General features: G+C 39.2%; 1 protein-coding gene across 1 annotated transcript in view; it reads left to right on the top strand.

Annotated features, from left to right (window-relative positions):
• The window catches only part of Meiob (meiosis specific with OB-fold), a 35,807-nt gene extending 9,017 nt beyond the window's left edge, over nucleotides 1–26,790 (top strand). The window contains exons 2-12 of the mRNA XM_060365079.1: nucleotides 3,203–3,375; nucleotides 5,052–5,124; nucleotides 8,547–8,742; nucleotides 11,161–11,261; nucleotides 12,316–12,368; nucleotides 12,465–12,560; nucleotides 17,516–17,614; nucleotides 18,924–19,077; nucleotides 21,185–21,368; nucleotides 23,668–23,754; nucleotides 26,399–26,790. Of these exons, the coding sequence (XP_060221062.1) occupies nucleotides 3,203–3,375; nucleotides 5,052–5,124; nucleotides 8,547–8,742; nucleotides 11,161–11,261; nucleotides 12,316–12,368; nucleotides 12,465–12,560; nucleotides 17,516–17,614; nucleotides 18,924–19,077; nucleotides 21,185–21,368; nucleotides 23,668–23,754; nucleotides 26,399–26,509 (1,327 nt within the window). The 3' untranslated portion in view covers nucleotides 26,510–26,790. The remainder of the gene's footprint in view (nucleotides 1–3,202; nucleotides 3,376–5,051; nucleotides 5,125–8,546; nucleotides 8,743–11,160; nucleotides 11,262–12,315; nucleotides 12,369–12,464; nucleotides 12,561–17,515; nucleotides 17,615–18,923; nucleotides 19,078–21,184; nucleotides 21,369–23,667; nucleotides 23,755–26,398) is intronic.
• Nucleotides 26,791–27,622: the final 832 nt, after the last annotated feature.

The following is a 27,622-nucleotide window of genomic DNA, read 5'->3' as shown; positions in this document are numbered from 1 at the left end:
ATTTGACTTTTATTTTATGTCTGTGGATATTTTGCTTGGATGTATGTCTGTGCACCACATGTATGCAGTGCCTCTGAAGGCCAGAAGAAGGGATCCGATCCTCTAGACCTGGGGTACAGACCACTGTTAGCTGCCATGTGGATGCTGGGAACAGGGCTCGCATCTTCTGTAAGAGCAGCTCATGCTCCTCATGGCTGACTCTCTCCAGCCCCTGACTATATTTTATTGTGAGGTTGAAAACAGTTGCTAGGATTCTTCATTAAAATTTAATTTTTTTACCTTTCAGAAAGATGCTTTTACTTCTTGTTTGTTTTTTTAGGATACTTTTACTTCTTAAAGCATATCTTTAATATTTACTTTTTCTCTGGCATTCACAAAGAGAACATTACAACTTTTGAAGAGATGTTAGTATCTCCAAGATTTAAGGTGTAGAACTTTAAGATTTGTTTGTGACAGTCTATATTGTTGCCCAACATACTTGGATTAAGAAGCTAAACAGTTTTATGTTAGAAAGCCGTATGTAAAGGAAAGTTTTGAAGACTATGGCAAATTAAATTTTGTTATTCATGTGTTTTGGATGAATTCAGTAAGGCTTGATAGCTCCCTCTAGTGATTGAAAATAAAGTAAAAACATACAAAGTAAATGATTATATTTGTAATAGCAGTCAACTGTCTCATTACTTTGTACTATTCCTTGGAGAACTGAATTTATGAAGATTGTTAGATGTTTGTCTGGAATAAATGCATTTAAATATTTCCTAGTCAAAAATGTTTGTTAAAGCTAGTAAAATATAACAAGTCCATGAAATTAAATTTACCATTTACATCTGTGTTTAATATTGGTTTTCTATTACTCTTTTGTTTTTCAGAAAATAATCGGAATAGTTATTGGGAAAACAGATGTCAAAGGCTTTCCAGACAGAAAAAGCTGAGTTCTATTTAATTCTTTTTTAATTTTTCATTAAGTGTGGCTTATGACTGCACAAAATATGTTTAACCAACTAAAATTTCTAGTTTGTTTAATACTTAAGAGCAATGGCCAGGCCTTCTACATGTATGGTCATATTCAATTCAAGACTGTATGTATAAAGACATAATATTTTCAATGATTTAATGTGATGTTCTCCAACTGCATTTTAAAGGCTTTGGCAAAATAGTTAATTAAATTTACCAATTAATTTGTAGTTTCATATCATCACCATCATCATCATCCAATAATGTCTCAGAGTATGAACTTGGAACTAGATTTACTGGCCTTAGTCACTAAGTGATCTAAAATCCTTTTTTTCTTTCTTTTTTTTTTGGTTGTCTGAGACAGGGATTTTTTTGTCTCAAACAGAGAAAAAAGGCCTGGCTGTCCTGGAACTTGCTTTGTAGACCAGGCTGGCCTCAAATTCAGAGATCCACCTGCCCCTGCCTCCTGAGCACTAGGACTAAAGATGTGTGCCACCACCATCTGGCTTCTAAGATCTTTCTTACATTCACCCAGGAAGGAGGAATGTAGCTGATACATGATTTTCTTTTCTTTTTTTTTTTTTTTTTTTGAGACAGGGTCTCTCAATATAGCCTGGCTATCTAGGATGCTCTTGAACACACAGAGTTCTACCTACCTCTGCCTTCCAAGTGCTGTGATTAGAGGTGTGCGCCACTGCGTGCAGCCAATTCAGACACTTCTAATGAGACTGGGTACAGTGGACCTGTGGATCATCTCCACATTGGGTGGAGGTTGGAAGAAGGCACAAGACTGAGAGGACAGTGGCCACATGGAATAACAATAACAGGAACAACAGAAGATTGGTCTTGGTGGTGAATGTCTGTAATCTCAGCACTTGCAGTGACAGATTTAGGCTTTATTTTATTTAAAAAATTTTATTTATTTTATGTGTATGAGTGTTTTGTCTGCATGTGCCTGGTGCCTGCAGAGGCCAGAAGATAGTGTTGTATGCCTGGGACTGAAATTACAGTTACAGATGGCTGTGAGTCACCCAGTGGGTGCTGGGAATTGAACCTAAGGTGTCAGATCCCCTGGAGACTGAATTACAGTGTTGAGCTTCTTGATGTGGGTGTTGAGAAATGAACTCTTAACTGCTGAGCCATCTCTGCAATAAAAGCAACAGAGAAAAATCCCATTCTGGGAAAAAAAAGTACTTGCTGACCTCTAGTGGTGCTTTAGTTTCACACAGATTGTTTTTTTTTTTTTTTAATTTTTATTATTTTTATTTTTTTATTAATTACACTTTATTCACTTTGTATCCCCCCATAAACCCCCCTCCTCCCCTCCTAATCCCACCTTCTCTCCCCCTTCTTCACACATGCCCCTCCCCAAGTCCACTGATAGGGGAGGTCCCCCTCTCTTTCCTTCTGATCTTAGTCTATCAGATCTCATCAGGAGTGGCTGCATTGTCATCTTCTGTGGCCTGGTAAGGCTGCTCCCCCCTCAGGCTGAGGTGATCAAAGAGCAGGCCAATCAGTTCATGTCAGAGGCAGTCTCTCTTCCCATTACTATGGAACCCACTTGGACACTGAACTGCCGTGGGCTACATCTGTGCAGGGGTTCTAGGTTATCTCCATGCACGGTACTTGGTTGGAGTATGAGTCTCTGGAAAGACCCCTGTGTTCAAATTTTCTGGGTCTGTTGCTCTCCTTGTGGAGTTCCTGTCCTCTCCAGATCACTATTTCCCTCTTCTTTCATAAGATTCCATGCAGCACAGATTGTTTTGAAACAATTATTTAGTATGAGTTATGACTTTGGTTAAAGTATGTCCTAATTTTGTTGGGCCTCACCTATGAAATAATACCCAATTAGGTTTTTGTGAATATAAAAATTGAGAAACAGAAATCTAAGCTACCATCTGGACTCTTTAGGTCTGAATATCACTTTCTTTTGAATACATAGCTATGGGAAGAAAAAGAGCCATGGAGAGATCTAGCCACCATGGCTGCTCGTTACACTGTGCTTGGAAATGCATGGAAACATAGTACAGTATAGAATGCACATTAGAGAATGATTTAGTTGCTAGTAATCAAAGAGGATCGCCAAAAGTCCTAGACCAGCCTGCTGTACCCTGTCACAAAAAACAAAAGCAAAACTAAAACTAAGTAAAATGGAGTATTCACAGGAAATAATTTTCTACCATGTGTTTAAGTATTTTATCATAATTATAGTAATTTATTATTTTGTTGAGTAGTCATTTGTTTAAAGTCATATTCATCTGAAATATAAGAGCATTGGTTTTTCCTCAGATATTGGATCAGAAAGATACACTTTCAGTTTCACCATTCGTGATTCACCAAATCATTTTGTGAATGTGTCTGCCTGGGGCAGTGAAGATTATATCAGGTCACTGTCGGAGAGCTTTAAGATTGGTGAGTGTGGTAAGTAGGCATTATTATTTTTTGCTTGTTTTTTATTTTTATTTTTTATATTAATTACAGTTTATTCACTTTGTATCCCAGCTGTAGCCCCCTACCTCATTCCCTCCGAATCCCACCCTCCTTCCCTCATCTCCTCCCATGCCCCTCTCCAAGTCCACTGATAGGAGAGGTCCTCTTCCATCTGACGATTGTTTGATTTTTAAAGAATGATTTTTCTGGGTATGGTGGTGCACATCTTAAATCCCAGCACTTGGGAAAGAGGCAGATGGACCTCTATGAGTTTGAGGCCAGCCTAGTCCAAATATCCAGTTTCAAGCCTGCAACTGTTACCTAGTCTCAAAAAACCAGCGTGGGGTTGGGGAGACTAGAGACAGAGACAGAATGAGACTAGTAGCTTACTTTGAACAAGTGGTAGTTCTCCTGCCTCAGCCTCCCAAGTACTGAGATCACAGGCCTGTGCTACCATGCTCAGCAGCACTTAAAAATGTTCCTGTTATAATATTATGTACTTGTGATAAGTTTGTGGCTGAGTAGAGTCATAACAAAGTAAAATAGTTGTTCTGATTCTTATCAGAAAAAGTCGGTGTTAAAAACATAATGCAAGACATGTTTCCATGTAAGTGATATTCTTACCAGATATTTTACCATCTTTTGTTTATTTCATGTCCCAGCTTGCCTCAGCCCCATCATTGTTATTATAATCACATATCTTTCAGTAGCATATATTAGGGCTAATAGTTATTTACACTGTGGCTTTAAGAACAAGATTTTCAGCTGGGCATGGTGGCACACACCTTTAACCCCAGCACTCATGGAGGCAGAGGCAAGTGGATCTCTGAGTTCGAGGCCAGCCTGGTCTACAAAGTGAGTCTAGGACAGCCAAGGCTACACACAATGGGTCTCACCCATGAAATAACACTCATTAGTTTTTTGAGAATGTTAAGGGAAGAGTACTAGTATAAAGTATAAAACTTCACCACTTAATAGATGGCAGCTCTAGTTCAGATAAGAAATAAGATAACATGTGTCCAGAAAAAGAGGAGGGAAGAGGGAACCAGGTAGTCAAATCATTCTTCTCCAAAGCTGCAGTACCAAGCACACATTCTTCATGTCAGATAAGCAGTATTCAACTCTATGTACTTGACTATTGGACTATGCATGTTCCAGAAACACACACAGTTGAATAATGTTGTCAAACACGTGCACTATGAAGACAGAGAACCTTGAAACTTCATTGGCCTAGTACAGTTATAAGTATTCCTTGAATGCGTGCCAGACATCCACTGTGTAGAGAGAAGTTTCAGTGTTAAATGTTATAGGTCGGTGGCTGTGAAGATAAATGAAATGAAGGAAGTTGTCTGTGAAGTTAGATGTGGAGTAAAGGTCAAGTAAACACTTGTTTTATTGAAGGTCACATTGTAACCAAATCAAATGTTGGATGAAAGAAAATCAATAAAGTAATAGTAGTATAGGTCACCTGTGTACTTAAAACACAGCGCCCTGGAAATGTTATGTGGGGCTAGCTTATGACTGCATTCCAGGATCCCTTTTCTCACAGTGACATGAAAAGACTGTGGAGGACAGAACCTGACTGGGTGAGGGTCATTGTTGTGCAATTAGCCCAGTAAATATTATGATGATCTTGTGATGTTACCATACTCTGCCTTCTGTTTTAGTGATAATTGAAAATCCCTTGATCCAAAGAAAAGAGACAGAAAGAGAAGAGAAGTTCAGCCCTGCAACTCCTAGGTAAGTATCTGTCTAGAGAACAACAATCTTTGTGCTAGAAAGATAGTATTAATAATTTTGTATCAGAGTAGCAGAAAACTTCCAAAAGTTGCTCTATTTCAATTTGAAAAATGAGTTGAATTCTCTCTCAGAATATTTATCTTTAAGATAAATGACATAATTTATAATTTTTATAATCACAAAAATCAAATTTTCTCTTGGTGTCTATGAAGAGTCAAATCAAAATGTCTCCCCAGGCTACCAAAATTCGTGGATACTCAAATCCCTTGCACACAGCATAAACACACCTCCTCTATATCTGAAATCAACTTTACCTATAACACCTAATGTCGTATAAGTGCTATGAGAGTAGTTATGCTGTGTTTTTGTTAGTATTAGTTATAGCAGTTTTTTTTCCTGAAATATTTTATACATGATTGGTTGGGTTTGTGGATGCGGAGTCTCCATATATGGAGTCTGAATGCTTACATTTGTAAGAAACAAAACTCTAGTTACAATAAAACTAAACAATTAGCAGACTGGAGAGATGGCTCAGCAATTAAGGGCACTGGCTGCCCTTGCTGAAGCTCAGCATCCAATTCTAGCTTCACATTAGGCAGCTCACAATAACCTGCTCTTCTAGCTCCAGGGAAGCCAATGCCCTCTTCTGGCCTCTGTGAACATCACAAACATACAAGGCATATACTTCCACAGACAAAAGCTCACAAGTGAAAATAAATCCTTAAAAAAAATCTCTAAACAAGAGAAGATAAATACTGGAAATCATATAATACTATATCTGGTTCATTGCACTCACAAGCCCTTTGTCTCCTTAGGCTAGGTTCCCTGGAGGGAGAACTTGAAGGGGAGATTCTTTACCTGTGGCCCATTGAGGGAGAGCTCTTAGAAGAATCCTGCAAGGATGGGGTTGGGGAGAAGCTGCAGCTGGAATTCAGGAGAATGCTCTGGCGTGTGCCTGTCCCCTTGGAGCAGTACCCTATGGGGAGGGAGAGCACTTTTATGCCCTAAATCATCCTTTGCCTATAGTCTATCCCTCATCGACACTTTCAAATAAAACTGGGGTAAAGTGGCAGAGGAAGCCTCACTTCCAAGGCAATTCTCTCCAAGGGCAGTTCTGTGCCAGCTAACTCCATGACCTCCACTCACACTTGTCCCTCCAGCCCCTGAGAATTTTCCTTTTTCATGAACACCTGCACTCACTCTGCTTGCTAGTCCCTCTGCATAAAACATTCTATCTACTTGAATATTTGATTTTTTGGGTTATCAAAAAAAATCAAATATCTCATCTTGAATGTTAACTTATTTGAATCTCTCATTCATAGAAATCCTTTCAGTCACTCATCAGGGCTTTTCTCCCCACTCTTAGCACTGTAATCCAGATCACATTCTGAGATGATTTGATTGTTTTTGATTCCTGCTCACATACATGAGCTTCATAAAATAAATGTATTTTGTATATTGTTCTCCCCACACGTAAGAGATAGGCACATAATTGATTCTTAGTAAATATGTATGAGAGGTAAGAGGAACATGTTTGGCAGACTCAACAAATGTGGAACTTCCTGGCATTTTCCAGAATATCCAGAATAATTAACTTTTAGGTTGAGCAACAGAGATCTGCTGACATTCAACAAATTTCAACCTAAAATAGCAGTTTCAAAGCCTAATAATTTGGCATAGGAATATAGTGTGGTGAGGAAAGGAAGAAGCAAAGGTACTTCTCAGACGATCTGCACATCTCAGGGATGAGTAGGAACATAAAGTCTTTTAGCTGGGAAATAATATCCTATTCCATCGCTTAGGAAGACCAACCTGACTGTAATGTGGGGATGAGTCCCAAAGGAGACAAGTCAGGGCACCAGGACAAGGATTTGGAGAAGTGATACTCTGAATAACTAAGGCAAAATAGGAAGGAGGGACTGGCCTAGAGTTCTGTGAAGGAGGCTTTGTCAAAGACTTGTGAAAGGATTGGGTACAGAGAAAGGGGAACCTCAGGTCCAGTACGCTCTGAGAATTCTGTGTCTGCTTCACATATTAGCAATACAGAAGTAAGCAAAACAGAGCTCTTGACCTCAGGCACTTAGGTAAAGCAATCGGAGTCAAAAGAAATAACAATGGGAGCATAGTGTTGATAATGCCGAGGTTGAGGTCTTCATATGGGGCTAAAGAGATGGCTCAGTGGTTGCTCCTAGAACCAAAATTGGGGCTCATAGCCATGTGTACCTCCAGTTCCAGAGGATCTGACACTTTCAAATGCACACATAAAATAAAATAAATCTTAAAAAGGAAACAATGAGACCTTAGTCTTTTATAGTCTCAAGTTTTAGAGTATTTTTATATCCTGTTTAATATAAAAGGAAACTGCAGCTTCAGGTCTTGGGCAAGGTCCTACAACTAGTATGATTAGAACTCATAGAAAAAAGTAATTCTCATACATGTTCTTAATTAAAAGAACATTATTTCACTGAATAAAGACTGATTTAAATGCACGGTAGAGAAAAATATTTTATAGCCTTATTTGAATTTTTTAAGAGTAAAAAGAGAGGGGCTGGAGGGATGGCTCAGCTTTTCCTGGCCCCAGGTTCAATTCTCAGTACCCAGATGGTAGGTCACAACTACCTGAAACTCCAGCCCCAAGGGATCTGATACTCTCTTTTGGACTCTGTGGGCACTGCATGCACATAGTGTGTAGACTAGATTTAGGCAAAACATTCATACACATAAAATAAAAACCTTACAAAATTTTAATATTAAAAATATAACTTCCTGCTGTAGAGTTGACTCAGCGGTTAAGAGCACTGGCTGCTCTTCCAGAGGTCCCGAGTTCAATTTCCAGCAACCACATAGTGGCTCACAGCCATCTGTAATGTGTTCTGCAATGCCCTCTTCTGGTGTGCATGAAGACAGCAAAACTCATATACATAAAAAAAATAAAATGAAATCTTTAAAAAAATATATAACTTCCTTGCTGGGCATAATGGCACATGCCTATGATCCCAGTACTCAGGAGGCAGAGGCAGGTGGATCTTTGTGAGTTCGAGGTCAGCCTGCTCTACAAATGGAGTCCAGGACAGCCAAGGCTACATAGAGAAACCCTGTCTCAAAAGAACAAAAACAAACAAATTATAAACACACACACACACACACACATATATCCACAGTCTAAATTCCAACAAAAAGTAATTGAATGTGATTTTTGTTTTGTTTTTTAAAACAGAGCCTGATACTATAACTCGGCATGGCCTGAAATTCCCTACCTATATCTTGGTGTCCTTGAACATGTGTCATTCCTTCTAAATACATGCTTTCCAGTGCTGGGATGATGAGGACGGGCCACCAAACCTAGCTGTATAATTGAATGTGAGCCAAAGATTCTCTTAATCAACAATAATGTGCTGACTTTTTGTGTTTTCTTCTTTTAGCAACTGTAAACTTTTGCTCAGTGAGAATCACTCCATGGTAAAAGTTTGTTCCCCTTATGAAGTGGATACCAAGTTATTTTCTTTGATACACTTGCCTGTTAAAGAATCTCGAGATTATTACTCATTGGCTGACATTGTTGCAAATGGACATAGTCTTGATGGGAGGATTATTAATGTGCTTGCAGCTGTGAGATCGGTAAGTCAGGAAATCAGTAAATTAAAACCTTAGCAAAGCTCTCTGCAATTTGTCAGGGAGTTCTCTGTCACCTGATTTGTGTTTAGAACATTGTAAATACTGGCTGGGGAAATTTTTCCTCTTTGTCTTGGTAGTAAGTTAAATTAAGACAATTTCTCATTAAAAGGAAATTAGTATTTTATCTGTGGATCACTAGCAAAATAAAGTCATACTTAATTGCTAATTGCAGCATACACTTATAAATGATCTATTAGCTATATGAAAGTTTTGTATATTAGGTTAAACAAAGACCTAAAAAAAAAGAAAGGATAAGTAACCAAGTGGGGGTGGTGCACACCTGTGATCCCAGCACTCTGGGAGGCAGAGGCAGGGGGATCTCTGTGTTTGAGGCCTGCCTGGTCTACAAAGCCAGTCCAGGACAGTCAGGGCTACACAGCGAAACCCTGTCTCAAAAAAACAAAAGAAAGAAAGAAAGAAAGAAAGAAAGAAAGAAAGAAAGAAAGAAAGAAAGAAAGAAAGAAAGAAAGAAAGGATAAGTTTATTGTCAAAACAGCCATAATGTTTTAAAAACATCTTTAAACAAGTCAAGGAATAACTTGTGTATATGTATTCTCAGAGGGACACAGAGATGGAAGAGGGTGGGAGACCTCCTGGACTGCAGTGGGAGCTGCTGTGGTAAGGTTCTGGTGAGAAGCAGAGAAGGACAGTGAAGTGTAGAAGTAACAAAGTCAGGAGTATATCACTTCTGTTACGTCAGCATCTGTCTCAGGAACCTTGACAAGCTCTGAGCTTAACAGACTCTGAAAAAAACTTAAAGGTGGGCCTCCAAAGTATATTTTGAAGGGCTGGGAGTGTGGCTCCATGCATCTTCACTTCCCAACCCCCCAAAATAAACCTTCACAATATAGCACATGCAGAAAATTGTTTAGGATACTCTATATGACAGTCTTGAAATATAGGCTATCTCAGCCAACCCCTAGTTGTTTCCTCAAAGTCCTCTAATGATGCTGTCAACATATTAAACCTTGCAATAGCTCCCCTCACCCCATAAGCATGACACCCTCTTTTGTATGTCATATCACTTCTTTTTCATGCCTTTTATCTCCCCTTTTGACTTCTCAACCCCAAAGACAGTATTTTACATAATCCTTTTGTTATGGTTGACCTTTTATACTCTGGCATTTTCTTGTAGACCATTTTTCATGGAGCCTTTGTGTTTTTCCTCAGATCTTTCCCACAGTACTCAGTCTAGCCCATAAGGATAGCAGTGGCAGTAGCTTAGAAGAAATCAATGGCTATGCTGGGGGCCTTCCCTTGTTTCTCTGTCTCTGTCTCTCACTTTCTCTCTTCTCTCTCTCTTTCTCTCTCTCTCTGTCAGCACTGAGCAGGGTCTCACTATGTAGCTCTGAGGGCTGTCATAGAACTCACTCTGTAGACCAGGCTGGCTTTGAAGTTACAGAGATGCACCTGCCTCTGCCTCCTGTGTACTGGTATTAAAGGTGTGTGCCACTACACCAAGCCAATTGTTGTGTTCTTGTGAAAAAGCCTGCTGGTCAGAGACAAGACCCTCTGAGTCCACCTCTCCTTCATTGATATGTTGCCTGCATTGTGGGTAGAATTGGCTAAGTCATAGAGCATTTCCTGTGTGTTCCTTCATGTAGCCCTTACTACCTTAACTCATGAAGAAGACAAAGAAGGATCAATATTCAGGAGACTGGGGCCTAAGAAGTTGGAGTGCATTTGTTTGCAGCAACTCCATGCCAGGCTCTCTGATAAGCCATGGAAGATACATCCTTCCATATTTATGTTACAAGGGGGTTTGTCCTGGAGCTTTTGTTTCAACATTTATTTTTATTTATTTATTTAGCTAGTTGTTTGTTTGTTTGTTTGAGACAGGTTTTCTCTGTATAGCCCTAGCTGTCCTGGAACTCACTATATATACCAGGCTGGCCTCAAAATCAAATATCTCCGTCTGCTTCTGCCTCTCAAGTTCTGGGACTAAAGGTTTGCATCACCATACCCAGCTTGATGTTTTAGAGACAGGATCTTGCTATGTAGCTCAGGCTAACCTTGAACTCAACAGCAATCCTGGCACAGCCTTCCAAGTGCTGGAATGATAGTTTTCTGCCACCACACCTGGATGCCCTAGTACCTTGACATATAATTTTTATTTATCTCCTCTTTGAGTGCATGTCTGTATTCTGCCTTTAAAATGTCCATAATTTACAACTTCAGCTAAGTAAATCTAATTTAGACAGAAAATGCATTCAGATAACCAAATATTTATTAATGGTTATTTTCTTGTTAATATTTAGAATTTCATGTTCAAAAAGCAATTACTTGATTTTATTTAAGTACCTTCACATCTGTAGAAAAGGAGTAATAATTTCCTTCAACTATTTTTTTCTCTAACTTAAGGTTGGAGAGCCAAAATACTTTACAACTTCAGACCGAAGAAAAGGCCAGAGGTGTGAAGTCAAACTATTCGATGAGACAGAGCCTTCTTTCACAATGACATGGTACTCTCCCATATCTGTCACTAACTGTGTCATCATGCTCTTATCACTGAGAAAACTTTTGTTTTATAAAAAAAAATTGTGTCAAGAGATATAATAACAGATAAACAACACTTGAAAAATTAAACTTCTCTCTTGAAGGTTGAGATTTTTCTGTATGCAACCTAAACTGACATAGAATCACTTAGAGGCACTTCACTGTGACAAGTTTTATCATTTTGCTTCATAACAGATAGATTTTATTAGGGTATACTGATGAAGGACAAGTCAAACTTTTTAAATTTGCTGGTACATTGGTAAATAGGCTATATTCTAAAAGAGCAATGGCTGTTCTTCCAGAGGTCCTGAGTTCAATTCCCAGTAACCACATGGTGGCTTATAACCATCTATAGTGAGATCTGGTGTGCAGTTGTACATGCAGGCAGAACACTGTATAAATAAATAAATAAATAAATCTTAAAAAACAAAAACAAAAAATGATTATGACCCCGAATGCCTTTGTCCACAAGTGCTATCCACCAATCAAGTCCTGTGAGCCATGTATCCATTTGGGCTACACAGCTGTAATGGTTAAGTTTTGACTTGAAGGATTTTAGGCCTTGAATCATTCATTTCTAAGTAACCAAGTACTGGGCAAGTAAAGGACTGGCAGGGTAGATGTTAGAGATTAGTACATGCTGAGAACAACTTCTCACATAAATGTCTTGGGCCTTAGGGATGGCTTGGCCAGCAAAGACACTTTCCATGCAAATAAGGCAACCCAAGTTTGACCCCCAGAACCCATATAAAGAGAAAAATACCTGACTCTGCAAAGTTCTCCTCTGACCTCCTTGCATATGTTGTGGCCTGACTGCAAACATGTGAGTGCACATGTGCACACATACACAGTGTGTAGTAATACATTTAAAAAGTATGAAGTCTTAACCTTTTTGGTTACCTGGAAATTGTGATTTTTGGCTTTTTGTTTTGGGGGTTCTTTTGAGGGGAACTGTAAATGTATCACTGCCAGATTTTTTTAATGTCCTCACTTTGTTTCACTTCTTTTAAACAAATGCAGTTGGGATAATGAATCCATTATACTTGCACAGAGCTGGATGCCACAAGAAACAGGTCTTATAATTTTATGATTTATGATTGTGTTAAAAATATTTGTCATTTTCATCCCTCATATATTAACTTTAAAAAAATGGCTTTTCCCCAAAACAGTAATATTTGCCTCAGATGTAAGAATAAATTTTAACAAATTTCAGAACTGCATGGCAGCAACAGTAATCTCAAAAACCATTATCACAACTAATCCAGGTAAAATGTTCTCTGTTTTTCATTCTTTTGGAAGTGATCATAAACATATGCCAATATTTGTACAATGTATTTAAGAATCAAAATGCAGAGCTTGGGAGGCAGAGGCAGAGGCAGGAGGATCTCTGTAAGTTCAAGGCCAGCCTGGTCTACAGAGTGAGCTCCAGGACACCCAAGGCTACACAGAGAAACCCTGTCTTGAAAAACAAAACAAAAAGAGAATAAAAATGCAAGTTAATTTTTTTAAGGCTTTTTATTTAATGGTGGCTGAGAAGTGAAAAGGTAAGAGACGTCCCTGATGATTTCCTCTAACCAGGTTGTTTAAGTTATTTTTATAAAACTCTGTTTCTCAGTTTGTCTTTTAACCCTCTATCACACAAATAATCAAGACTCTATTATATTATTTAAACAAGCTTCACGGTACAAGAATGGAGCAGTTATCACTGTATTCTTAACCCTCAAAGCTAACCTGCTTCCTCCAGTGTACATTCTTCCAGCTCCTCTCTCCTGATGTCATTTAGACATCTCACATGGCTGAATCCCCCACTTCCTTTTCTATACCTCCTCCTCCCCTGCCTGGCAGATAGTCCAGCCCTATTCGCTCCCCGGCTCAGCAATTTGCTATAAGATGCTTTATTTACATATCAGGGGGCAATTGCGGAGCAGTGTTACACAACATGGACACAGGAGGTTGTCAGAACACGGATTGCAACCAGATATGGGGTATTCAGAAACCAGTATTTGAATTGTACAATAACTTTTTGCCTACACCAGGCCCCATCTAATAGCCCATTAAGCTATGAATTCATCAACAGAGGAATGCATTGATGAGGTCAGGGCTCTTATGAACTAATCACCTCTCAATAATATTACCAACCTGGGATCAGTCCTGCGACAAATGAAGCTTTGGGGCCATTTTATATCCAAACCATAACACAATATCCACCTTTTTGTGGTGAAAACACTTAAAATCTACATTCTTAGTACTCTTTAGGAATGCAGCCCAGAACTCAGCAGCTAAGAGGGTGTGCTGCTGAGTCTGATTCCCAGTACCTATATCAGGCAGCTCACCACCACCTGCAACTCCCAGAGGCTGTGACACCCTCTTCTGATCTCTGTGGGCACGTACATCCATATGCATATACTCCTGCACAGACACGCATATATGCATATACTTAAATATTTATTATTATGATTATTATATCCCAACCTCATCTCCTCCCAGTCCTTCCCTCCAATCTTCCCTCTGCCCCCACACCCATTCCTCCTCCATTCCTCCTCAGAAAAGGGCAGGCCTTCCATGGACATCAACCAAATATGGCATATCAAATTGCAGTAAGACTGCACATCCTTCCCCACCCCACCCCACCCCCTTTATTTTTTGAGACAAGGTCTTACTCTGTAGCACTCACTAGCCTGAAACAAAGATCCACCTGCCTCTGCCTTCCAAGTGTTGGGATTAAAGGTGTAAAAAAATAAATATTTTTAAAAGAATTAAAGGTAGCATACTATCCTGTTATATGATATTATTAGCTATAGACACGATGCTGTACAACAGAGTTCTTGAATTTATTTTTTCAAGGATATAAATTTAGTAGAATATTTATAAAGGTGTTTAAACTTTGTTGCTTGATTTAAATCAGCTCTGTTTTAATTTCCTAGTCAACACCTACCTACTTTGTAGAAATGAAGAACCTCTAAATGGCTTAGATATCTATCCCAGATAGATAATTTTTCTTTGCTTTTCTTTTTCTTTTTTTTATGCTTTTCCTACCTTGAGAGTATTCATTAGAGTGAGAGGAAATTCTGTCTTCCCTGAGCCATGATTTTAGGTGTTGATTGATTTGATTGCTGCAGGCCTCTTAGCAATTGCTCCCCTTCAATGATTTCAAAAACATTCCTTCAATTACCTATTATTTACAAATACGCGCAGAATGCTTTTAATGTACCAACAATGTAGATAATTTCAATCTTTTCTAGAATAAGATAGGAGACAGCGGAAGGTCAGATGAATATAAGGACAGTCATGATGTTGAATATTGAAATATAAGATGAAAAAGCACAACCCTTGTTCATGAGGAATCTAGTCTCAATTTGAGAAACAATAGTAATAGGGTATATGTAATGGAAGCAGGTGGAAAAGTCCTAGATCTGCCCAAGGAAGTTAGAGGGTTAATGTTCTTTTTGTAAGATTGTGTTTGTTTCTTAGTTTCTCTCTTAACCTGGATAGCACACAAATAATTGAGACTCTATGATATTATTTTAACAAGCTCTACAGCACAAAAACTGAGTGGCAATTAATCTATTCTTAACCCTCAAAGCTAATTTAGTTTCCTCCCAGTGTACATTCCACAGATAAGAGCACTTTGTAGCTTTGCCTGCTGAACTCTCTCTCCTGGTCCCTCCTGGACATCTGCCCTCGGCTGGCTCCCCTATTTCATCCTCTAACTCCACCTCTCATGGCTGGCAGGAAGTCTAGCCCTGTTCTCTCCCCTGCTTTGCAACTGGCGGTAAAGCTGCTTTATTGGCACACCAGAATGATTGGGGAGCAATGTTTACACAACATTGAGACAGGAGCTTTTCAGAACAAGGACTGCAACCAGATATGGGGGGAGGAGGGTAACAGAACTTAGCATTTGAATTACACACCATAACCTTATTCCTACATAAAGGAGTCAGACAAGCAGTGTTATGTTCAAGTAGGATTTTACAACTAAGGACAGTTTTGTTGTAGGCTGGGGTCTTGAGACTGAAGGTCATTAGGATCCTATGAAGACCCTTTCAAAGTTACATTCTTTTTTCTTTTTTTAAAGATTTATTTATTATGTATACAGTGTTCTGACTGCATGTACACACATGCCAGGAGAGGGCATCAGATCTCACTATAGATGGTTGTGAACCATGGAGCTGGGGCCTGGTGGTTCACACCTTTAATTCCAATACTTGGGAGGCAGAGGCAGGCAGCTCTCTGTGAGTTTAAGGCTAGCCTGGTCTACATAGTGAGTTCTAGGAGAGCCAGAGCTACATAATAAGACCCTGTCTTGAAAAAAACAAAAACAAAAACAAAAACAACAGCAAAATCCATATATAACAAAAACACCACTAACAACAAAAATGAGTTAGCCATGGTCATGCATGTCTATAATCTCAACACTTAGGAGTCTGACACAGATGGATTCTGAGTTTGGATCAGCCCGAGCTACCCATATCATTTTCAACATAAGCAAACAAATTCAATTTATTTATGCATTTCTTTAAGACAGTGTTTCTCTGTATAATCCTGGAACTAGCTCTGCAGACCAGGCTAGCCTCAAACTCACAGAGATCTGCCTGCTTCTGCCTCTTGAGTGCTGGGATTAAAAGTGTGTGCCACCATCACCTTAACAAATACAACTGTTAAAAGTAAATACAAAGAGAAAAGAAATGAATATAATATTCAGAAAATCTTGCTGGTCAAGTCTGGTAACCTGAGTTCAATCTCTGGAACCCGTGTAAAAGTAAGAGATGACTTAAGAAAATTGTCCTTTTATTTCTACACAAAAGTAGCATGTTGGGGTTGGTTTTGGTGCTGTGTATTCTAATGGTAATTACTGGCCCCCAAGATCTTGTTGCTGCCCAGAAGAACACATTCTCACTTACAACTGTCCTTGCTGTGTAAACTTTCCCTAAGAAATTATTCTTGGTTGGTTAATAATAAAATGTCGACACACCTGGACAGGCAGAAGGAAGGTAGGCATGGTTAAAGGTCAAGGGCTTTGAGGACAGAAGGATCATGGGAAAAGAGACAGGTATCAGCGGAGGAAGGAAACAGGGAGCCACAATGGTTTAGCATGGAGAGAAGTACATGACCATGGATGGAGAAAATTGGCCTAGATGAAGAACATTAGCAAGTATTTTGGGGATTTTGGATGGGAGGTAGCCCAGACAGAAATTATTAGAGCAGATGGTGTGAGATGGGGGCTTGGAAGATAAAGACAGCTCAGGAAGTAATATGTGCCAAGCCCCAGGTGATATAATGCTATCCTAAAATCTATCAGGTGTCTATGTCTTTTATTGATTGTGAGAGTGGGTTAGATAATACCTCTGTAATAATTATAGGGCTAATAATAAGCATTATTAGACCCTACCTTAAATTAACCACAACAGTAGCGGCATGTGTGTTCACCCTCATCATGTGTGTGTGTATGAGAAAGACACACACACACACACACACACACACACACACTGATAGCAATAAATTAATAAAATTATTTTTAGATTTTTTATTATTATTTTATGTGTATTAGTGTTTTACCTACATATAAAATATCTACCACACATGTGTCTGTTACACTCAGACACCCACTCTCACAATCAATAAAAGACATAGACACCTGATAGATTTTAGGATAGCATTATATCACCTGGGGCTTGGCACATATTACTTCCTGAGCTGTCTTTATCTTCCAGAAGATGGCACTGGAACCCGTGGACTGGAGTTATAGTTGGTGTGAGCCACCACTTGGGTTCCAGGAACCAAACCTGAATCTCTGTAAGAGTAGCAAGCACTCTAAACTGCAAAGCCATGTATTGGGCCCCTAAAATAATTATTTTTAATTAAGAAAATGAATAAAATAATAAAAAATTAAAAGGAACATTAAAATGATTTATAATTGTATAACCTATAAATGATGATTTTTGCCATGTTTATTATTTCAGATAACTTTACATGTTCATATTTTTTCAGTTTAAGAGTCTTATACCACACAGTTTTATACAGCTGCCTATTCACTAGCAACAGCTGGCAACATCTCTCCACGTTGATACACTTTGCCTCTGTGTTATTGGCCTAATGATAATTCTGTTGGATTACCTTCTTATGTGGTGCCATGCTTTATAATAAAGATCATTTTAGATGCTTTGTAGTAATTTAAAAGATAATTATTTTACTTTTTCTTATTATGCATTTTCAATTTAAGATACACCAGAAGCCAATATTCTACTGAATTACATAAGAGAAAATAAAGAGACAAATGTGGCTGATGAAATTGACAGTTATTTCAAAGAATCTATAAATTGTAAGTGACCTTCTAGATGAGGGAGGGAGGTTGGGAGAGAAATAATTTTTCACTGGTGTGTGGGGGTCAAAGCTATGACCTCATACATTTTAAGCAAATGTTGTTTCATTGAGGTATATTCTTAGCCCTTCTTTTGATTTCTTTTTTTTTTTTTTTTTTTTTTTGAAACAGGGTTTTACTATGTAGCCCTGGCTAGCCTATGACTCCTATGTAGTCCAGGCTGGCCTCAAACTCACAGATATCTGACTGCCTCTGCCTCCCTAGAGCTGGGATTAAAACTGTGAGCCTCCTCCACACTTGACTATTTTTTTTTAATTAAAATTTACTTCATATATATGGAAGTTTTGTCTGCATGTATGTCTTTGTACCATGTATACCTGTGAAAACCAGGAGAAGGTGTTGAATCCCCTAGAACTGGAGATGCAGATGGTTGTGAGCCGCCATGTGAGTACTAAAAACTGAATCTAGGTCTTCTGCCAGAGCAGCTAGTGCTCTTAACCACTGAGCCATTTCTCCAGCCCCGAATTTTTAAACAGAGGAGTTTACATTAATATTAACCAATCTGAGAGTGCTAACAACTCTTTTCTCAGGCAGTGCAATGTTCACAGAATCTGACCGAAAGTATTGCATTCGTGAGACCCTGAGTTCAATCCATATACATTTTTTTTCCAATGTTCTGGATGAGTTTTTCGAATGTCCTAGTCTTCCTACCATTTAAAGAGTTTTGATTTTTTTCTTTTTATATTATACATCCCAACTACAGCCTCCTCCCTCCACTGTTCCCAACTGCCCCACACCTCTCCTCTTCCTCAGAACCACTGCTCTTCCACTTACCTTCAGAAAAGAGCAGGCCTCTTAGGCATATCAGCTGAACAGGGCATAAAAAGATGCAATAAGCCTAGGCACAAACCCTCATATGAAGGCTGGGTGGGGAAACACAGAAGGAGAAAAATGTCTCAAGAGCAGGCAGAGTCAGGGACACCCCTACTCCCACTGTTAGGAGTCCCACAAAACCCACAACATATATGTAGAGGACATAGCATACACCATGCAGGCTTCCATGATTGCCACTTCAGTTCTTGTGAGCCCCCTGCTTAGTTGATTTTGTGAGCTGTTTTCTCCTGGTGGCCTTGACCACTCTGGCTCCTACTATCCTTCTTCCACTCTTCAGAAGGGTTCCCTGAACTTTGCCTATTGTTTGGGTGTGGGTGTCTGCATCTGCTCTCATCAGGTGCTTTTCTATTGGGATGTAAGCTTTTATTCTATCTTAGAACATATATGGAATTGTAATACTTGTTTTTATTTTTAGTAAACACAATAGTTGATGTCTATACAGTGGAACAATTAAAAATAAAAGCTTTGAGAAATGAAGGAAAAGTTGATCCTTTCTATGGCATCCTTTATGCTTATATTTCTATGCTGAACATTGATGATGAAACTACCAAAGTAGTTAGAAATAGATGGTAAGTAGACATTATTTTTAACAAATTTATGTTTGTAAAAAATAATTACTGTTAGGAAAGTTAAACTCAATAGTAGTTAAAGATATGCTTTGCCTTAACAGTGGTTGTATGAAAGACCTTTTTATATAAATAAACCATGACAAATTATTTATATTCTGTGCTGGATAGTTTTATGTCAACTTGACAAAAGATAGAGTTATCTGAAAGGAGGGAACCTCAACTGGAGGAGGGCCTAACCCACTGTGGATGTGCATCTCTAGGCAGGTAGTTCTGGGTTCTATAAGAAAGCAGGCTGAGAAAGCCATGGAGAACAAGCCAGTAGCAGCACTCCTCCATGGCCTCTGCATCAGCTCTTACCTCCAGGTTCCTGCCCTGTGTGAGTTCCTGTCCTTCAGTGAGGAACTATAGTGTGAAAGTGTAAGCCAAGTAAACTCTTTCCTCTCTGACTTGTTCTTTGGTCATGGTGGGTTGTTTGTTTTGTTTTTGTTGTTGATGGTTGGTTGGTTTTGGTTTTTGGTTTTTCAAGACAGTGTTTCTTTGTGTAACAGCTTCTGATTGTCCTGGAACTCACCTTGTAGACCAAGCTGGTCTTTAACTCACAGAGATCCACCTACCTCTGCCTCCCAAGTGCTGGGATTAAAGGGGTGAGCCATCATGCCTGGCTTGGTCATGGTGTTTTGTCACAGCAATAGAAACTAACTAAGACAGATTCAATGATAACTGATTTTTAGGCCTGGGGCGGAGCTATATGGGTTAGTGTTTGCCTTGCATATACCAGCCCAGTAAGAAAGAAAGAGAGAGAGAGAGAGAGAGAGAGAGAGAGAGAGAGAGAGAGAAAGAAAGAGAAGGAAGGAAGGAAGGAAGGAAGGAAGGAAGGAAGGAAAGGAAGGAAGGGAGGAAAGAAAGAAGGATCCTGGATTTTAAAATAAAATAGGTCATATTTTTGTATCAGAAATTATAATACTGAATTATAATTTGAATTTGAAACATTTTGTTGGAATGACAAACTTATTGAATAATTTGGCAGAAAACCATTTTGCTTGTCATATCTTATAGCAACATGGAGACAGTATTTAAATTTTTCTCAATGTGTGACATATCTGACCTCCATTCTTAGCTATTACCTTGAAAGTAAAACCTAAGACATTTACTAATTTTTGTCAAATGATGCTTGGGAAGAAACATCTAAAATTTTATTGTGGAAGTCTGTCTACAAATTTTTGTATCTGAATTATTTTTATTGTGATTAACTTGAGAGTCACAAAGTTAAGAATGTAGAGATTGAGACAGGTGTAATGGTGCCCTTCTGTAATCCTAGCACTTATGAAGTGAAGGCAGGAAGATCAGGAGTTCAAAGCCAGCTTGTGCTATTAGAGACCCTGCCTTGAAAAGAAAAAAACAATTCTTGTTGGGTGGTGCTGGCACTAGCCTTTAATCTCAGCATTTGAAAGGAAGAGGCACATAAATTTCTGAGTTCAAGGCCAGCCTGGTCTACAGAGTAGTATTCCAGGACAGACAGGGATATATAGAGAAACCCTGTCTTGAAAAACAAAGACAAAAATAAACAAACAAAAAATTCCAAAACAATTCTCAATCGAGAGATATTTCTGACCCTTTGTCCAACTCAGGCTAGAAGTTACATTTTGCAAGGTATAATGCCTTACATGACAGTAGATCAGGATTGTGAATTCATCAATCTGAGTATCTCATCCAAGTTCCCAGATTTACATGGAGTCATTTGTGTATATATGTTCTAAATTGTTGTCACAGAGAGAATTTGCCTATCTAGTTTTGTGGGGAAGATAATAACCTCTGGGATTTTAGAACATCTTACAATGTTTTTATAATGTTAAGAGATAATTCTGCAGCAGGGCATGGTGGCTCACACCTATAATCCCAGCACTCAGGGAGGCAGAGGCAGGCAGATCTCTGTGAGTTTAAGGCTAGTCTACAAAGCCAGTCCAGGACAGCCAAAGCTACACAGAGAAACCCTGTCTCTTAAAAAAAAAAAAAAAAAAAAGATAATTTTGCTAACGATCAAATTTGTTACTGAGGATCATTATTTTTTAAATAACTTTTGTGGGGTTTTTTTTGTTTTTTGTTTTAGTTCCAGCTGTGGTTACACTGTAAATGAAGCCTCCAGTACTTGCAAGGTTTGCAACAAAGATTCTTCCCAATTTAAGTCTTTTTCTCTCAGTTTTGATGTGCTGGTCGACCTTACTGACCACACGGGGACACTCCACTCCTGTGGTCTCACCGGAAGTGTTGCTGAGGAGACTTTGGGCTGTACGGTAAGCAACAGAAAGGAAGAACTAGCTAGAAACATTTCTGATATTCTTAAGTATTTTCCTTAAAACTATAGATTATTTTGTTGAATATTTGATAGGAACTAATTAATTAAGAGATCTTGGGAAAGCCAGGTGTGGTGGTGCATGCCTGTAATCCCGGCACTCAGGGAGGCAGAGGCCTCTGTGAGTTTGAGGCCAGCTGGTCTACAAAGTACATCCAGGATAGCCAAGGCTACCAAAATAAATAATAATAATAATAATAAAATAACCGGTGGCTGGAGAGATGGTTCAGAGGTTAAGAGCAGTGTCTGTTCTTCCAGAGGTCTTGAGTTCAATTCCCAGCAACTGTTATGCCTAGTTCACGAGACTCTCAGAGACCACCAGGAAACCCTCAATGCAAGATCAAGAGAGCTTTATTATGAGAGTGAGCGAACTCAGAACCCAAGCCTCACTGATGCAGCAGTAGAGAAGTGGGACCATGAGCCCTGGGTGAACAGGGTTTTTAAAGGGAAAAATCACAAATTGGGGATTTCCATGCCTTGGCGTTACAGGATTGGGTAAAAGTCATAGGGGTGAAGTGACCCTTTAGCTGAAGCTTAGCTTACAATGGCTATTCTTTTAAACTATATCTGGAACGTTGGGGAAATTTTTCCCACCCGATTCTGATTGGTTGTTGCCAGGGGAATTATCTCTATTTTCTACCAAGCATTTATTCTGTGATATTTCCTGGAAGCTGTTGCTAGAAGAGTTAACTCTGTTTTCTGCGAACTGTACATTCTATGATATTTCCTGGTACCTGAGTTCAGCCCCAGGTGCACAAAATGGCTTCTAATCTCAAAATGGAGTCACCCAAGCTAACTTAAGCTCTTCACAACCACATGGTGGCTCACAACCATCTGTAATGAGATCTTGTGCCCTCTTCTGGCATACAGGCAGAATACTGCATACATAATAAACAAAATCTTTAAAAAAATCTTGGAAAAAGCCATCTTGGTGTAAACACACATATTTTAAAAATTTAATGTTTTTATGTGTGTAAAAATTTATTTAAATTTATTTTATGTGTGTATTTTTGCCTGCATGTATATTTATATATCACATGCACGTCTGGTGCCCATAGAGGCATCTGACCTTCTGGAATTGGAATTAAAGATGGTGTGAACAGCCAAGCACAGTAATGCACACTTGTAATCCCAGCAGGTGGATCTCTATGAATTTGCCAGCCTGGTCTATAAAGTAGGTCTAGGACAGCTAAGGCTACACAGAGAAACCCTGTCTCAAACAAACAAACAAACAAACAAACAAAAGATGGTTGTAAACTGCCATGTGGATTTTGGGAACTGATCCTGAGGTTCTCTGCAAGAGCAGCAAGTGCTTTTAATCACTGATCATCTCTCCAGCCTTAAACATAATCTAATTTTAGTGAACATACGATCTACTAAAATTTCAGTTAAGTTTGACTATTATGAGTAATAATATGACAGGCCTTTGGCAAAACAGAGGACTAAATGACATTTTAGGACAGTGTCCTGCTGTGAAGGTTAGACTGGGCTTCTTTTTTTTTGTTTTGTTTGTTTGTTTGTTTCTCTGTTTCAAGACAGGGTTTCTCTGTGTAGCCTTGGCTCTCCTGGACACCCTCTGTAGGTCAGGCTGGCCTCGAACTCACAGAGATCCACATGCCTCTGCCTCCCGAGTGCTGGGTTTAAATGTATGTGCCCAGCTTAAATATGACACTTTCTGTAGTCAAGTATAAATGGGTAAAACATAGTGGAGATATTGATCAGGCATGCACTGGCTGCCATCTCTCCTACAGAGATATCTCTGCAGCCACAGAACAGCAGCAGCTATGTGGAGACAGGCACGTTTGCTAAAACCAGGTCATAGCTGAGCATAGTGGCCAGAACTTATGAGGTGGGGAAAGGGGATCATGACCTCAAGGCTTTCCTTGGGTACACAGTGTGTCTGTAGAACAGCCTGGACTATATGAGATCCAATCTCAAAACAAAAACAAAAACAAAAAAAAAAAAAAAAAAAAAAGAAAAAAGAAAAAGAAAAACGTTGGCTCAGAATTCTGAGCCAATTTATTGGGAGGAATGTTCCCTGCTAATAAACCTTGACTAGCATTAATGAATCTGGTGATAGTATTTTGTGCTTTATCTCCCTGTCAAAGGAATTGAGCTGTAATGCTGTGCATAAAATTCCCTTTCTGTGAGTGAGTGTGTTTCACCGTGTTGTCAAATGAGTTATCTATGTCTACTTTAAAAACACGTATTTGCTTTTTTTTTTTTTTTTTTTAAACCAGGCAAATGAGTTTCTTGCAATGACGAGTGAGCAGAAAACAAAACTGAAGTGGCAGTTTCTTTTGGAAAGAAGCAAAATTTATTTAAAAGTGAGTATATTTTAGAGTAGTGTTAGTTTATAAATTCAAGCAATATAAAAAAGATCTCCATAGGAGGCTTTTTTTTTTTCTTTTTTTTTTAGAGCTGAGACTAGAACCAAGGGACTTTCATATGCTAAGCAAGTGCCCCAGCTCAGGAATGTGTTGTCATTACCAGCTCAGCTCCAGATGTACAGAAGGTTTTATCTGTCAAGGAAACAATGGGAAAGGTCATAGAATAAAGGGAGTGAGTTATCAATGACATTACATAGGCCATTGAAGAAAATGCCCTTTGTTGATAACTTCAAGACAAGGCAACAGACATCACAGTAAAAATTGGCCGTTCCCAGTCTTGCCTGCCTATATGGCACCACTCTTTGATGAGTGAGAGGGTGGTTAAATAGCAGCTCAATGTCTTGTGTCTGGGCTGACGTAGACATGGTGTAAACTCCAGTTTCAGCTTTCCTTAGCCAGTGCAACCCCTGGATACAAGTTCACTTCACTCGGTTTGTATAACTTATGTGATCCCATAACTGTAAAGGGCCAGCACTGCCTCCTGAGACATTCTCTAGTGTTAGAGGATCACAGCATTTCAGTATTGAAGCTGTGGAAGGCAGAGGAGGATTGACAAACTGTTGGCACCTTGTCTAGGTCACTGGTGAGGGGATAAGAGCCAGTGTTACTTCCTTCTTGCCATGCTTCTTAGTGTTTTCTCTTGTAATCTTAGCAGTAACTGAGCTCCAGTTTGTATTTTCTGATATTTATTCTATTAGAATTTAATACTGAGGAAATTACAAACAATTTGTGAGTACACATGCCATTAGTGGTCATGGCAATGATATCCTCTCATACTCTACAAATGGCAGAGAATGGGGCTAGAGGTGTCAGCACTTTGATAAAACTCTGACAACCCCTTCTGCCGTCCGTGTAAATGCTGTTTCTATTCCACCGCAGCCTCACAGAGGCTGTAATATTTCCAAATGTTTTTCTTTTCTAGTAGCCTCAAGGTCAATCTGAATAGTTTGCAGATGTGGAGCCCGTACTGGCCTCACCAATATTTCAAGAACCTGGGTTTGGGGTTTGTGTAACCATGGGTTCCAGGCCTTAGGAGAGAAGTTAGACACATGCTATTTTTCCATGTATTCATGTGGACCTACAAAATGTTCTGCTCCACCATTATAAGAACACACATGACCTTGCTAATGAGGTTGATCATTTTAAACAGTTTATGTTTATTTTATGTGTGGGTGTTCTGCCTGTGCATATGTCTATGTAGCGTGTATATGCAATACTGCTGGGGACTAGAAGACAGCATTTGATCCCATGGACCTGGACTTACAGAGGGTTGGTAGCTACCACATGGGTGATAGCTAGTGAACCAGGGTCTTCTGCAAGATCAGCAAGTGCTCTTAATCCCTGAGCCATCTCTCTAGCCTTGTTTGATTGCTTTAATTCACTGAAACATGTATAAAGTATTCCAGATTTGACTCATGTATACAAATTGTCCTCAAGTAAAAGGTTATTGGATCTTTCCAAAACATATGTTTAAAAGATTGGATTTGGGGTAGGGCAAGCGCTGAAGATATGGCTAAGCTGTTGAGAACAGTGGCTGCTCTTCCAGAGGACTTGAGTTCATTCCCAGCACCCACATGGGGCTCACAACAGTCTTAACTCCACTTGCAGGAGATCTAATATCCTTTCTGGCCTTTGAGGGCACCAGGCATACAAGTGATGTACAGACTTGAAGGCAAAACACCCATACATGTAAAAAATGTATTTTTTTTGTTTTGTTTTGTTTCTTTTGAGATAGGGTTGGACCTCACTATTGACTGGTTTTAAGTAAAAACATGAATTTGTGTGTGTGTGTGTGTGTGTGTGGACTAGTGATGGAATCCCCTAGTCAAGACTCTACCAGTAAGATATACCTAGACCCCAAAAGATATCTAAGTTGTATTTATGAAAGATTTTGGACACATATAATACGATCATAATACATAAATAAATAAATAAATAAATAAATAAATAAATAAAACAGAGCCTGTGAGCCAGGTGCAGTGGCCTAAGCCTGTATCTACTTAATAAAGGAAGGCAGGAGAATTGCTTGGGGCCAGGAGTTGGATACCAGCATGTGTAACAGCAAATCACAAGACCCTGTCTCAAACAAGGAAAAATATAAATGTAAGAATTCCTATTATTTGAGAAATTTGGTCAAGTATGTCAGCTAGGTAATCTTAGTATCTGGGCAACGGAGGCAGAAATACCAGAAGTTCCTGTCCATTCTCAACTGCATAGGGAGTTTGATGTCATCCTGGGCTATATGAGACTTGGCCTTTAAAAAAATCCAAAATAAAACTCTTCCTATAAAGATGAAACAGTTTCTGTAATTCTCATACCTCAATTAAAACTGGTTGCCACTTAAAGGGATTCCAAGCTGGGTCCAGCAGTGTACACTTGTAATTCCAGCAGTCATGACATTGAAGTAGGAGGATCATGAGTTTGAAGTCAGCCAGAGTTACACAGCAGGACCCTGTTTCAGAAAAGCACAAAAACCAAAGAACAACAACAAAGTTGCAGTTCTTCTTTGTGATCATTGGTTTTCAACTAGGTGTATAAGGCAATGTTTAAATCTGACTCTCTGTCTCTTTTTCTCCTTCAGCTGATTTTATCACACAGAGCAAGGGGTGGACTGAAGGTTAGCATACTCTCCTGTAAGCTTGCAGATCCTATCGAGGCAAGCAGGAACCTTGCTGGAAAAGGACACACTTAAAGCCAGGTTTTGTTCCAAAATGTGGAAAAATATAGGCATTTAGCTCTTTAAAATAGAATGTTAGTTTAAGAACTATGTGTAAAATTACATTTTGCCTAAATATAGTAAAACTATTTCTTAGATTGTCACTGTTTTCTTCTGGAGTTGACTCAGCTCCCTGAAAGACCATTTCTACTAGCTTTACCCTGTCACACCAGAATATTTGAATATTCATGTTGTAAATATTTACACTGAAAAATATTTGCTTATGTAAAATAATAAACATGCTTGAATCTTCCTCACAGATATGAGTGGTTTCTTTTCTCTGAAGGAAGGTTAGAGCCTCCCAAAATGTCTTCGCTGTAGTGTGGTGGCACATATCACTTGACAGGACACAGTGAAAGGTTTTTGATGTTGGAGAGAAGGCAAGCCTATGCAGGGGCTGGGCTGGCTTCAGTGATGAGACTCCAGAGCTACCTGGGACATGCAAAGGCTTGCAGATGCAAGCTTGGCACCAATGAATCAGCAGGGAGGAGACCAGCTTCAACAGTTATAGGAGCGATGCGTGAGTCCCAGGAACTTTGAAGAGGGAATTTTCTCAAGACTTTAGGGTGGCAGTTGCTTTTTATCCAACTCTTCTCTGCAGCAGAGCAGGGCACAGTGCTCAGCCCCCCGTGGATCTGAGCTACTTGTTTCAGGCACCAGCCCTTCTCTGAGACCCAGCCTAGCTCACCACTGATTGCAAACGTCAAAGCTGACCCATTGTCCTGCTCAGGGCTGGACACAGACAGAAAAGTGAGTATGCTGAACTCTTTTGTTATGAAGCTGCCACTGGAAGGAACATGTGCGTTAGCCAACGTTTTCTATGGTTTTTACTATATTGAGTCAAGAAGGAGATTTGCCAGGTGATCCTTGTATGTTTAAGCTGAGTTAATAAATGAGGTAGTGAAGGACTTGATTTAGACAAGCAAGATGGAACTGATAAAGCAGATGTGGATCATGTAAGCAAGGTGAGTCATCAGGGTGACAAGGAAGGCAAGATGAGTTGGAGCAGCCTGTCTGGAAAGAGGGAAGTGAGGATTCACATCTGCTATTCGATGAGAGTGGGTATGGGCTTGTTAGTCAGCTTTCTGT

Source organism: Meriones unguiculatus, chromosome 11 (genome assembly GCF_030254825.1).
Source record: "Meriones unguiculatus strain TT.TT164.6M chromosome 11, Bangor_MerUng_6.1, whole genome shotgun sequence".
NCBI lineage: Eukaryota > Metazoa > Chordata > Mammalia > Rodentia > Muridae > Meriones > Meriones unguiculatus.
Note: the sequence above shows the minus strand (reverse complement) of the source record. Positions and strands in the feature narration are given on the sequence as shown.